This window comes from Apaloderma vittatum, unplaced genomic scaffold (assembly GCF_000703405.1).
Source record: "Apaloderma vittatum isolate BGI_N311 unplaced genomic scaffold, ASM70340v1 scaffold8178, whole genome shotgun sequence".
In the NCBI taxonomy this organism is placed as follows: Eukaryota; Metazoa; Chordata; class Aves; order Trogoniformes; family Trogonidae; genus Apaloderma; species Apaloderma vittatum.
The window spans coordinates 1-14,593 of NW_009732347.1; the positions used below are offsets into that span (position 1 = coordinate 1).

A 14,593-nucleotide genomic window follows, 5' to 3' on the forward strand; every position below is an offset into this window, starting at 1 on the left:
ATTGATATTCTTATTTATATTATTTATAATATGTTTGAAATTATTAATAATAATAATAATACTTTTGTTCAGGCAGATTAAAACCCAGTCTTTGTGATTTTTTTTTAATTTCAGTCTTGTCTGACTATGTCTAGGATATGAAGTCATTGGAAAGCCATCTTCTGTGCTTTAAGAAAAGATGCACACATAGTCGAACATTTAATTTGCCAAAACACGAGGAAATCTCTTTCAAACAGTCTTAACTCTCATTCAAACTGCTTAGTTTCACACAGAAAATCATAAGGGACAGTCTGTTTCTCTCTTACAGTATACATGCCGTCTTAGTTAATATGGAAGTCTTGTTTGATAAGGTGACCTTTTTGCTGTGTACAAAAGAATCTTCTTCCATGAAGATTGCTTTATAGTAGTCCTACCTTAAATACTGAAGAGATATTTTTGTTTAGTGTTCACTGTATCTTTAAATCGTAATATAAAATACTGTCATACTGCAGGCATTTTGAGTTGTTTAGCTGCATTTATTGCAGATTTCCATTAATGAGTACTTTATGCAGCAGCAAGCCCACATAATAATGGTGTCATTATTACTAGCAAGTAGAATGGCCTTTATCTTCAAAGATTTCTAGCTATTCTTCTTTCTTGATCCACAATATTTACAGCAGGTTACTCGGGCTTGATTTTTCGGCCTTACGTTCTTCATTGTCAACTTACCCTTTTGTAGAAATGTGCCTCCTGGCAGAAGCGGGGCTTTGTTCAGTGTCATTTTCTTGGTCTTGAGACATACAAGTGAGGAGTTCCACAATTTCAACAGAACATGTAATTAAGTCCTTTTTTTTCATCACATCAGAGTAATTGAAACCAGATCAGATAAAACACATGTAGCCAAGTATCTCATCTCTAGCAGTGACTGAAAGTAAGTGCATAAGACAAGGAACAGCAAGACAGACATGTAGGAAACTTCTTCCTAGCTATTCATCTAATAGCCAACTCTGAGTCCGAGATGTGCTGTTTGGGGTTTTTTTCCTAAATATGTTGCCTGACACGTTAAGTAACTGCATTGTGTTCTTTTGAGGATGGTGAATGGGATTTGGCCAGTACCATTTATGATTTTGTAGTTCTCTGTGTTACTGCCTCTTCAGTTTTCTTTATCTTTGGTTGAAGAACTGTTAAACTTCTTGGTTTTCCTTTGGTAGCCATTTCATGCTTCCAGTTGCCTCTTTTGCTCTGCTCTGTTACTTTGGAATTACTTTACTCATACACCTCATGTGACACAGAAGGTGTCTAAATTCAGTCAGCTAAACTGAGCTTTTTGCACACAGGTCAAAGAAATTTCTGAGTAATTTCTGTATGGAGAGACTCTTTGCTGTTTGAGACAAATAGCAACTTACTACGAAAATATATTCAAAGTTGTAGGAGAAAAGATTTGCTTTTGTCTTGATAAGTGACTTTTTAGTTGTTCTCTTTAGGGCAACTTCCCTTTTTTTTCCTCTCTGAGAAACTAATTTCTGTAGCAACTAGTTCCAGTCATTACTCTGTTTTCTGGGAACCACTGCAAAGTCAGCCAGCTTAAATGTACTTCCAGGTTGCTAAATCCTGCACTAAAAGCTGGGTAGGTGAATGGGGAGCTGTCTGCTTCCTCTCTACTTCTCATTCCCTGTCCTTGGTGATTCTTATTCATGAGTAATTGTGTTTTGAAATTTCTTTGTTAAGTAAAAATACAAATGTCTTGTAAGATTTAGAATACTCTTCAAAATCTGGAGAGCAACTAGCACTGATTAAAAACTAAAAATCCAACAATGAAGTGCGTGCTCTGGGTTCTTATCTGCTGTATGTTACCACAGTATATTTGCAGTGTTGCTTTCAAACCTCCTAGAGTTTAGATGTGTTTTAGTTTTCATTTCCTTTCAGACATTTAGTTACTGCTTAAATTTCTGCTGCATTAAAAAACAACCAGAGGATGTTTTAATCTCAGTTTTGTTACCCGTCTCTTGTTTATTACAGTTTAAGCACCCTTGGGACAATCGGAATTGCTCATTAACAAGGAATTATTTTCTATATTTAAACAGTTGATTATGGAACTATTGGTGTGAATTAACAAGAAATAGTACTTGTGCTAATTTAGAAACAGTTTAGAGAAAGAAATCCGAAGAGTTGAAACAGCAACAGGAGGACTTTTTCGTGTATGTGAGAGAGAATGGACGAATGAATTCCTACAAGTCATGTACCCAGTGCAGATCATTGTGGCTTGTCCACAGGCAAAGTATTCAATGTTCAGAGAAAGCAGTAGTTTACAAACTAGTCCTGTGCAGGCCTTCAGTATTAAATCATAAGGAAGTATATGCCACTAAAACCAAATGTTTTAACTGCTTGGAAGTAAGAGTGGCTATGACAAGCAAGCAGAGATTGTCATGGCTCTATTCAAAAATATTCACAGCCTTTCAACGCTCAAGGAAAACAATTCTCAAGTTTATCTGGTGAAAGACTAATAGAAGTGTTTATTCACATAATGCCTAAAATACAGAAGTTATCTTATTCTTGTGAGTTTCTTGTTGCTGATCTTTGAATCAGTGATGTAGATTCAGCTCAGATACATTAGGTGCCAGAGGCTGGTTCTATGGGTACAATTTTTACAGTTGTCAAATTACTTGCAATTTTGAGATATTTGGATGTGTTCAACTCTCATAGCCGGGGTAGTTTTGTTCTCTTATTGTGTTTGGCCAGCTTTTCTGAAATGCAGATTTAGAGCAGTGCAACGAAATGCATTTTAACCATTTTGTTTTTTCTGTGCAAGTTACCCTCTGTTCTATTCTCTGCAAATTTTCCAATTTTACGGTACTGTTACTGTATTTGTTTAAGCTGCTCCTAAAAGTAATATGTTCTCCCTAAATAATTAAATTCTCGTTTTGAACAGCATCTTTTGTCCTCAAGAAAATACAGAAGAAGCCTTACTGTTGCTGCTTATTAGTGAATCTATGGTAGGTAAAATAGAGTAAACATGCGTGTGCTATATGTGTGTGGGGTTTGTGGGGTTTCGTTTTTTGGGGGTTTTTTTAAGGAAAATAGAACTTTTGTTGTCATGCCTTCCTTTATTTTCTGTTAGGAAACAGGCAGTTACTTCTGAAACTCAAGCTTCTGTTCCTCTGAGCCAGCAAGATGAGGTCTGCAAATCTTATGAATAGGAGGTTTTCTCCTTTAGAGTGGCTGAATATAGGCAGGTGAACTCAAAGCCAGGTCTTTAATTTGGCTTTTCAGTATGAACCACTGTTACACCAGCTGGTTGCCATTGAGACAGACTCAAAATGTAAGTTATTTTTCTTGTAAAAAGTCGAATCAAATCAAAGGTCGTAATAAACAGCCAAAAAGTATTTTCCATTTTGCATTAAACCTCAGATGTCACTCAAATTTTTTTTAATGATGCTGCATTCAGCCTTTGCTACAGGATTATTTTTTATAATGTCCTCATTTCTTCAATAAGTGATTTCTTTCAGTGGCCTGCTTGTGCCTTTTATCAGCCTTCCATATTTTCCTCTAGTATGATTTTACCAGTCACCTGTCAACTGCCAGCTACTGACATTCTCGTTCCAGGTCAGTTACGTGTTCTCAGAAATGAAAAGCTGAAGCTGGAATTTTTCCTGTTTTTCTCTCTGGAGGGGTGGAACCTCTAGCATCTGAGGCATCATGTTGTAGTTTGTCTCACTGCACATCAGTGAGACTTAGTCTCTTAAGTTCTATAGGTGATGCAAGTGCTTCCATGCTCTGCCATAATTTCTGTTTTGATACGGTTAATTAGGGTTAGAATATTTTAGTGAACGGTGTCCTATTTGAACCATTTTAAAGTGGAAAACATTTACATTGTAGTGTGAACTACTGTCCTCCTTCCTAGCGATCTGCCTTGCAATGTTAATGATGGAATCTGTCACCAGAAGGCTCGGCTGAGCAAACACTTCCATATATCGTGTTGGTTTTACTGCAGTATATGCTTACTGCTGAAAGGGGCCACCTGTGCCTCTGTAAAGTGCCCGAGCAGCTCGTGGAGATATATAGAATTCTGATGTGAACTGTGGTTGTGGTGTGGAGTGGAAGCAGTCCCAGTTCTGCAGGATCTGACTGTATTTAATCGTAGAATGGCCTAAGCTGGAAGGGAACTTAGAGATCATTTTGATCCAGCCTCCCTGCCGCCAGGGACACCACCTGTCGACTAAGTCGCGCAACACATGGAGACCGAACAGGAATCGGACCCACGACCTGGGCATTGTTAGCACCACGCTCAACATGTGTACTTCCTTGCGTATCAGCATTACGAAGTCAAAAAACAGAATTACGGCCCTGTTAAGTCTCATTTCAGGTTACTTACAGCTTTTCCTTTGCAAATTAGGTCTGCCTCATTATATCAAATGCTTGTCACTAGACAAGCACCCTTTTTTTTCTTTTCAAGTAATTATTGCAGGTCATCTGAAACAAAAGAGTTTGTTTTGGGGGAGTAGAACATCTTTCACATGATTGAGTTACTTTGACGAAGTCATAAGTTCAGATTATTTTTGGAGGGTGAAAGAGGAAGATTGAGCATAAAAATATTAATTACTACAAACTTTATGATAGTGGAGAGCTGGTACTTAAGCATGATGACTTTTTCTAGCTGTAGTACTAACAAAGTAGTGTGTGATTTATGATTTTGAAAGCAGTGTTTGTGAAGGAAATAAAACGGTTATAATTGATGGAGTATTTTGAGATGGTATTTTTTTATTTAAGTAGTAGAGTCCCTTCCTTGGATTGCCTGTGAATTACTAAAAACACTAAAAACACAGATAAGGTGTCAAGACTTGTGTCTGTCAAGAACTTATTTGAGTAAATACTGGAAAACAGAATGAGGACCTGACATACAAAAGTAGCATTTAGTATAAGTAAAAGTAGTCAAATCACTGTGTACGTATAAGCCCTAAATCATGCTTCTAGCTTCAGGGATGTGGTGCACATCATAACTACTTACTTGGATTAGATCTAGTGCAATATATCCAGAAAATTGAATCTTACTAGTTGATAACAAATGCTACTTTCCTGTTGCCTCGAGTTCCCTTAATTTTCAAATTCGAAAAGGATCATCGGAATAAGATTTAAATTGTAATATTTATGAAAGAAATGCTCTGGGAAAGATAATTCTCTGCTTTTCAAGTGTTCTAATTCTCTTATAGGTACATTTCAGAGTACAAAAGGTCTCTTTTGGCTACATGACTGCTACTACAGTGTATTGTCATTCCTAATGAGGAAATTCAGCTGCAGCTTTGCCATTCCTCTTACTGTAAGACACCCCTGTATTCTAGTTGTTACACTTGAGAGGTATACACCAGCCTTCCCTTACCTAGGCAGAATGAGTAGAAAGGAGATGTCTGAAGGACTGACAACTTCTCATTACAGTGCCTGGACATGCTGCTGCATGTCAGCTGAGCTGTAGTAACAGAATCACAGAATGGTTGAGATTGGAAAGCACTCCTGGAGATTGTTTTGCCCAACCCCTCTGCTCAAACAGGGCCACCTGGAACAGGCTGCATCTGTGTCCAGACATTTTTTAATATCTCCAAGGAGGGAGACTCCACTAATTCCATGGGCAATTTGTGCCAATGCTCAGTCACAAACAGTAGTTAAAAAAAAAAAAAAAGTGTAGAGGGAACCCTGTAACCCTGTGTGTTTTAATTTGTGCCCATTACCTCCGGTCCCATCAGTGGGTACCACTGAAAAAAGCCTGGCTCCATCTTCTTTGTACCCTCCCTTCAGGTATTTGTGCACACTGATAAGGTTTTCCTCCAAGCATTCTGTTCTTCAGGCTGAAGAATCCCAGCTCGCTCTACAGAAGAGGTACTCCAGTCCCTTATTGATCCTAGTGGTGATTTGTGGGACTGTCTTCAGTAGCTCCATATCTGTCCTGGGCAGCTCAGAATTGCACCCAGTACTGCAGATCTGGCCTCATCAGCGCTAAATAGAAGGAAAGGATTGCCTTCCTTGACCTGCTGCCAACACTCCTGGTCGTGCAGCCCTGGATACCACTAGCCTTCTTCCCAGCAAGGGCACATTGCTCTCTGCTGTTCAACTGGCTGTTCACCAGGGCCCTCGGTTCCTTTTCTGCTGAGCTGCTTTCCAGCTGGGTGGCCCCCAGCAGGTACTGATGGGTGCCTGGGATTGTCCCTTCCCAAGTGCAGGACTTTGCACTTTCAAGTCTTTGTTGAAGACTTTGAGGTCTCTGTCAGCTCATTCCTCCAGTCTATTGAGGTCCCTCTGGATGGCAGCACAGCCTTTTGGCAGACCAGTTCCTCCTCCTAGTTCTGTATCATCAGCAAACTTACCTTATCGTTCAGATCATTAATGAAGTTTTTGAACAGGATCAGGCCCAATAGCATTCTCTGGGGTACACTGCAGTTACTGGCCCCCAGCTAGACTTCATAGAATTGTAGAAGTTTAGAATAGTTTGGGTTGGAAGGAGCCTCCAAAGATCAGCTACTCCAAGACCCTTGCAATGAGGAGGGCGACCTTCAACTAGATAAAGTTTCTCAGAGCACAATCCAGCCTGACCTCGAGTGTTTCTGGGGATGGGGACTATTCGTTTCACTGATCAGCACATCCATTCCTACACTTTGTAACGAAGTTCCACTGCTCACATTTGCCTCAGGCATAAAGTGTGTGTAGGGTAAGCTTGGCCAGCTGGCACATTGTGGCTTAACTAATTGTCACTTTATTGTGTTTGAGACCATTGCAGTTCTGAAACACTGAGCACCTCAGTCTGTATGTATGTTGTTTTATAACTGTGCAGAAAATGATTGTTCAAATATATAACATATCCTTAATAGTTACAGGGCATCCTGTCCTATAACTCTGCATTGTCAGCCATTTTTTAGTTCTTAGCTTGTTCTGTACTTGAAAGGAATTGAGTCAAATGGTGATTAAATGTGGAGCTGAAAAAGGAAAAAGTTCTTGAAGCTGACGAAATATTTATGCTGTGGAGAAAGGAAAAGCCTAAGACTTCTTGATCAAAAGAAAGCAAAATATCTGTTTTGGGGTGTGGGTGCGGGGGTGTGTGTTTTCAAACCAAGCTGTGGATTATTAAGTTGATAATTCCTGAAATGTCTGTGCCTTTTAGACTCCATATATCTCTTGTATCTCTTTGAAAATTTCCTTCAGTACTTAATTATTCTGATTTCAAAGATGTATTGAGTATATTCAGAGCTTAAAATTTTATCCTGTTACAAGCAGAAAAACAATTTATTATCCCTTAATATGTGTCATTCGTTGCCTCTGAAAAGGGGGAAATAAGCTGCCTATTAAAATTCAATGTATTTGAGTAAATGTATTAAGGGGGCTATGCCTTTTGTAATTAAAAGGAGGATGGAGGAGAGAGAGGGACCTCCAACTTCTGTCTTCAGATTACCAGACATACTATCGTTTGTACTAATGGCAATATTAAACATTAAGAAATGTAGAAATATATAAGATATCAAGATATTTTCAGAGGCTTGATGGTATAGTGGGAGAACAACTGGGTAGTTCAGTATAGGTAGTCTTAACTACTGGGAGACCTGAATTTTATCCTTGGCTCTTTTACAAGATTTGTCTGTGAACATGGCCGATTCATTCAATCCAGTTGTAGCTCAGCTTTCTTCCTTCTCAAAAGGAAAAGTTTAACTAAGGAATTAGGTTTGCAATGTGCTTTTCACAAAACAGGATTGAAAGTGCAAAGCCTCACTGCAAACATGACCTGATTCCAAATCTATGCTCAGAAGCAGGGAGAGTTTTCACTTCTCACTAGTAATTCCTGAAGGTGATTGTGTGGTTATCCTGGGCAGATTGCCACTTGCCAGTGAGAGGGTAGTGTCATCATGTTGTGAAGAGAAAAGAAACTGATTACCTTATTTTTTACAAAAGGTGGAATAGAGAATTTAAAGATCCTGCTAGTGTGGTTCACTAGCATACAAAAAAAAAAAATTAAAAGATAAATGTATATTAAAAGTATAAAATTGGTGATTCTTGCTATCTGTAAATCAGTAGCAGGTCCTATCTCAGCTGTGTCAACTGCTGACTGTCATTCTGAATAGAACAGTAGTTATTTCAACAAAAATACAGGTTGGACTACAATGGTTGATGTTTCTCTTCTTGTGGTATGTTTCAGGCTAACCGTGATGCTGTACTGAGCAGAATACCAGAACACAAAAATGATCGTATCATCAGTTTGCAAAGTGCATCCGTAGTCTACGATTTACTTACAATAGCTTTGGGAAGAAGAGGCCAGTATGAAATGCTCTCAGAGGTTTGTCAATAATAGTGAATATTCAACTGTGTTTTCATTGCTTATTTCAATTTATCAGATATAGGACACTGTCATTCTGTCTACTGTATAAATACAGTAGGCAGTTTCCACGCCAAAAATTTTACTTTCTGAATTTATACAAGTGACTTGAGTCGGTTAAGTACAGAAATTGTGTGAAAGGTGTGGCAAATGTTTAATGGCACATGTTTTTTAGATGGGGAGGCTTGGATCTGCTTAAATGGAGAGAGTGGGGAAGGAATGGCAAAAGATGAAAGCTATCATGGATATAAATGATAGATACAAATATCTAGAAAAAGAATTTGTGACGTTTTGTTTCAAAAGAAAACTTTTTTTTTCACTTCATAGTGTTTGGAGTGCTCCAGAGTCCTCGTAGTTTATCAAGTCACTTTGAAGTTAATAAAACAGTAATTTTTGGTTTTTTAGGTCTGTAGGAAAGTGTATTCTCCATCTCACCTATCATGTGTTTGATTATGCAACTTGCGTGTTGTAGGAAGGCATGTCCAGGGATTGATTTACTGAGAAATGGTTTCTCTCTACTATAACAGGGGACTTCAGTTAAAATAAAAATGGGACAAAAAAAAAAAGTGCCCCTTTTTTTTTTTTAGATAAATATTGATAGTCATCCTTTAATGTGCATCTCTTGTGATGTTTAACTCTTAATTTCGGTATTCTTGAAAAGACTCGTAGCTGCACCTTATGTGTACAAGTCAGCTTCAATCAGTACCGTACAAAGTCTTTCGCAAAACTAAGGATTATGAAGACTCATACAGCCTGTAACCCTATAACATAATTTAATCAGGAATATTTCTGTTTACTTGCCACTATGGGCACTGTTTACTTCATGGAATTTTAGATGGTTGCACCAAAGCTGCAAGAGATGGCTCTCCAAATATTTTAGTCCAGAACTTAGTATATATCAGCAAGTATTGTAAAAAAAGCTTGAAAAGATAACATTTCTTTTTTCTTTAAGCAGCTGGCAACCTTTCCTTTTTATATACTAGCCTAGTAACTAGGCTGGAGTTGTGAAGCTTAGGGTTGGGTTCCAATTCTAATTCTTCTATTTTGTCTTTTAAACATTAAAACAAGCATTACGTTAATGGGAACGTCAGAGGTTCCTGGGATTCCTTCACTGCCTCCTTTGGGACACTTTGGGTAGTGTTTACCCAACTTCTCATTTGCAATTCTTCTTGCTTTTCTTAGTAGAGAAGTTTTTTTTGACTTCACCAGGAAAGTTAGAGATATCTCTGTTCTTCATCATGTGTCAGGACATTACCCTGAAGGGCAGGAGGAGGGTGTTAATAGTCCACTCACATTGAGAGGAACATGGAAAGTTAAAGAGCCTTCATGTTTGACCAGCTTCTGAATTGAGAGGTTTTAGCCACTGCATTGGGCTTTGACATCTGAAGTCTACCTAAGGCTTGTTTCAAGATCTTTTCTTGTTCTTTTTTAATCTAAGTCTAGCATCTTTGTAATTATATTCCATGAAAGTTGTTTGTATGTTCTTTTGAAATGTTCTCTTTGAAAAATAGAAAATAATTCTTTTATTCTTGAAAAATACTTTTCCATACAGAATAATTAAAATGTATATATTATAGGTCCATGAAATATCTATTCGGAACATGAAAAAATCGTCTTATGAAGACCTGATATAATAGGCAATACTTATTTTAGCATGGAGATACTCTCTATTTACAGCTGCAACAGGAACTCATCAGGAAATGGTTAAAACAGTAGAAAGTAATTCGTTTTGCAGTCATTCGTTTTCCAGTTCTTGTCGTCCAAGGCACAGTGGAAAATAAGAAGGTCTTACAGTTCATTGAGTGGTTAGAGGGTATTTGCCCTCAAATCCTGTGGTCCATAGTCTGAAACTTTTATGATTTAAACTATTACAGTAAACACAGATTCAGAACTGCAAAAATGTTCTGTTCAGTTACATAATAGGCATATCATTTTTTGCTGGCTTCGTTCTCTATGAGCTAATTATGGTTGCTCTAGTGGTGCTGTTGTATCTTCAAGTCAGAAAGCTCCATTTTTCTGACTGTGGAAATGGTATTCACCCATTAGGGTGAATCTTGTTCTCATTTTCTGGTTTAGCTGTAACATTACTTAAAGAAGTAGTTAGTTGTGATTCAAGAACGTTAAATGATCACAAATCTGTCTCATCCATGCTATTTTTTGTAATGCTGAGTCATGTTCTTAATTGAAAAGGGCTCGTTTGTTTGTAGAGTTCGTATACAGCAGGCTTTCAATTTCTTATAGTTTCTTCAACTAGATCAAAGAACTTTCTACTGTCATATTTTTTTCCTAAGCAAAAGTACTCTGACTGTCATCAAGTTGATTTTTAAGCTTTGAAGGATATGACATACTGAGCTTATCAATGTCCTGCTAGGAGAGATGTTTTCCATACCAGAAGTTTTCCTAGATACTAATCTTTCAACTCTCTAACTTCAAGCATATTCTTTGGAGAAGGAGACTATAGTGCCAAGCAGCAAAAGTTAGTAATGCAGTCAACGTTACCTGTCCATATAGCAATTTGTAATTATTTACAGGGCAGTATGAGCAGTTGCCTTTCTGCCTTTCAGGAGAGGGATTGTCCTAAATCTGTTTTCAAGTCGTGAAGTGAGTTGCCATTGTCCTGAACATTATCTTAACTTGCAGTTTTCTCAAGTACTATAGCTTGTTATGATTTCCTGATGGAGCCTCTTGCTCTTGGAAATTCCTTGCTGTTACTTGGTTCAGAAGAACCCAGTTTATGAGGTGTTCATGTTGTTATGTAGGTCACATAAATGTATATGGACGTACGTCCCTTACCCTCACACATCCTGACCACCAGTTTTATTATCTTAGAAGGAGGAATAGTTATGTAACTAGTCACATTTCGTTCTGAATGAAACCAAATAACTAGAACTTGAAGTCAAGGAAAAAGAATGGTGAATAGCTCATTAGTATGTTGAAACTCAAGCCTTTTAGAATAGTCTCTAATTGTGTCCTTTGTCCTTCTAATTAAAAATTATAAAAACCTAAGCTATCGACTTCTTCAACTTCTTTATTTTCTGCCAGTTAGAAGTGACAATTAATTTTTAATTAAGCAAGGTCTAGAAAAGAAGATTTTTATTTTTCTAATAATAAGTACCTCTATATAGTTAATGCACATGTCTATGTATATGAATATGTATAAATGGGATAAAAAAGTATAATTAGGCAGCCTATAAAATTACAAATATGCTTTGGTTCTGTGCACCACCACTTTGTGTGAATCTCTGACATTATACAGCTGATATAGTTAAATCATAATTAAAACACTGGTATCAAAACAGGTAGAGAGAGTTGTATTTGAAGGTGTAATTGACAAGAGAAGCCTGAATTCATTCTCCTTCATTTAGAAGCACCCAGGTTGGCACCAGAGCTGTACTAATTACTAGAGAGAAAGAGAGATTTAGCAACTTTTTTGCCAAGTTCATGGAGGGACATGGAAGAGTGTGCCTTACCTAGGCATCTCTGCAAAGTATCCAGAGTAAAAGGAGAAGACATCACACAAAACGCACTCATTCGTTTCTTGCTGTGATCTTTTTGCTTCCACTGAAGGAGAGGAAGTCCAGTGGGAAAACAAATCTTGTGTTGGTTTACTTAACAGATACTCGATTAACTTCCTACACGTACAGTCTGATGATGTCCTTTTAACAACAGTATTAGAAAGAATTTATTTTTGGAAACTTTATTCCTTTATAATAATTTAATAGAAATTCTGTTTAGTAGTAGACTTAATACTGGACATTGTAGTAGGAAAAGATCTAGCATGCTTTACTTACGCGTAATGAATAGTTCATGTCTCGTATTTGTTTTGTTTGATCTTCAGTGCTGTTCTTTGCTTCAGGTTCTGTTAGAGTGTGGGAACATGCTACACACCTGGCTGTGCTTTCTGTAATGTTAAGGCTGAGTTTGAATGTGAAAATTAATTAGCGTATATATTGTAACTATCAGAGCAGAAAAGCTACTTCATGCAATTGAACTCTGCAGACTATAAAGTTAATTGCTAAATCAGTTTAATCCAGAGAGGTGTTGCACCTTTCAGCTCTCTGGAGCTGACCTTATTAGTAAAATTGAGCATAGAAAAATTAAATAGTTTATTGACAACAGCAGATACGAAACTTTCAAAATTAGCATATAATGCTAATTTAATATGTTTAGTCTCAGTATAGTAATAATGAATTTCCTTTGGACATTCAGTTATTACATTAAAAATCTCAGCAGCAGATTGAGTGTGCAGTTAAAATTTGTTAAAATAAAAATAATACCATCAGATGACAACTCACTCCCGTCTTTACCCCCCAGCTCTTTTAAGTGGTGATGATAAGTACTTGTGGTGCCCATTGCCTGTTAAATATTCATAATTTAGGAAGAGCATGTGTACAATTTCCTTTTTGTGGAAGACCTATCTCTGGCCTTCTGCAGCTGGTACCTGCTGGTACCTTGAATGATTTAATTTTTAATTACATGTATTTTGGGTGTGAGTCTGTAGGAAAGTTTTTATACTAGAATGTCTTCGTAATAATTGAAAAATGTGTCTTCAACAATTTTCTTCCCATGCTTAGTGTTTAGAAAGAGCCATGAAGTTTGCATTTGAAGAATTCCATCTCTGGTATCAATTTGCATTGTCCTTGATGGCAGCAGGAAAAGTAAGTCTTAATTTTTTGATGTAATTCTTCTATTGATGACTTTTAATAACAACATTTGGCACTTCATAATTTTCAACTATAGTGTTTTGGAAAATTATTCTAAACCTTAAATCAGGTAAATACACTGTACTCCTGAATTTATGCCTAGTGCTTTACAAAGAATATTGTTATTTCAATAGTTTCTAAGTTAGTAAGACTGAAAGGTGATGATAAGAACTATCTTGCCAACAAGCTTAATTAAGCTAAGCTAACTGAATACAATTATTAAATTATACCAGATCATATTATCCAGTAACAACCTGTTTAAGTGCTGTTTTGATGAAGAAGTTTTATGCCTAGGTACAAATTAATGCTGTTTCATGATTCTCTTGCTTTTTTTTCCCCTTTGGTCATTTGTGATTGTGTCTTTTTGTAATATTACTGTCTTTGAGACTGTGTATTCTGTCCAATTAAAGTGAGGTGGATTTTCTTTATTTATTTTGTATAACCCAGGACCTTATGTTATCAGATGCAATTTTCTATTTTCAGTTTCTTTTGCTTTTCTCTGTCATGTTATAGAAAATAAATCACATTCTTAAATAATTAACAACAATTTTCTAAAAGATAATTCTCAGTGGGGGTAATTTCCTCATCTTCAGTATGGAGGAAAGAAACGATTTGTGTTTTCTTTAGAAAATATTTTTAGAAGCACATTGGTTCTGAAGAAGCTTGGTTCTTCTTTCTACTCTCTGATTTGCTTTGAGTTATCTTCTAAATTGTCCTTGTATGGAGCCAAATGAATTTAAAGAGGAGGAGCAGTCCTGTTATACAATCTTATATGAGAGCTCTTCCTAAGAGCTGTTGTAACTCCCAAAAACTGAAACAGTTTATTTTGAAGACTCTGTCCTGTTCCTGTACTTTCCTTTGCCTGGCTCAGATATTTTGAGCTTACGAGCCTAGCAAAGTTTTAACTGCATCTCAGAACTGTTTTCTGAATCATGTGCCCTTAGAATTGGACAAACATTTCACTGGGGATGGGGACAGTTAGTGATAGTTCCATAGGGGTTAAATAACAACAGCAGTGCCTCAGTTCTGGTGTTTCACTTGCATGAGGAGTTGTGACAAAGTGTCAGCAAAATATTTAGTAGTGTCTCCTTCACATCGGAAAAATAAGGTAAATGATGGAAGTTCTAATCTTCTATATGTGAAACGTATTTATACTTTTAGTAATTTCAGTGGAAAATGTTTTTAACAGTCTGCTCGAGCTGTTAAAGTCTTGAAGGAATGTATACGTTTGAAACCAGATGATGCAACTATTCCACTCCTTGCTGCAAAGCTCTGTATGGGTTCTCTCCACTGGGTAAGCTTTGCCACTCTTTGTCTTTTCAGCAAGAGCTGTGCTGCAGTGCAAAAAAATCTTGATTTAGGGATGTAGCAAATATTTTGCACAGTAGTGACATGCACTTGGTCACATATATGCACATGCACATCCCTGTTTGCGTAGCTAGTTTAAAGTATTTGACGGCTATACTTAGGTTTATCAAGGTAGTATATCCTGATAGTGATCTAAGACATAGCTAAAAATGTATTAGAAATTAAAACGTTGGCATACAGAGATTTAAAGTGCAAC

General features: G+C 37.0%; 1 protein-coding gene across 1 annotated transcript in view; it reads left to right on the top strand.

The window, feature by feature from the left end:
• Nucleotides 1-2,908: 2,908 nt before the first annotated feature.
• Nucleotides 2,909-14,593, top strand: part of TTC7B (tetratricopeptide repeat domain 7B) — a gene marked incomplete at its 5' end in the record, with an annotated part of 83,524 nt that continues 71,839 nt past the window's right edge. The window contains 4 exons of the mRNA XM_009875491.1: nucleotides 2,909-2,972; nucleotides 8,150-8,287; nucleotides 12,901-12,984; nucleotides 14,219-14,323. Coding sequence (XP_009873793.1) covers nucleotides 2,909-2,972; nucleotides 8,150-8,287; nucleotides 12,901-12,984; nucleotides 14,219-14,323 — 391 coding nt within the window. The remainder of the gene's footprint in view (nucleotides 2,973-8,149; nucleotides 8,288-12,900; nucleotides 12,985-14,218; nucleotides 14,324-14,593) is intronic.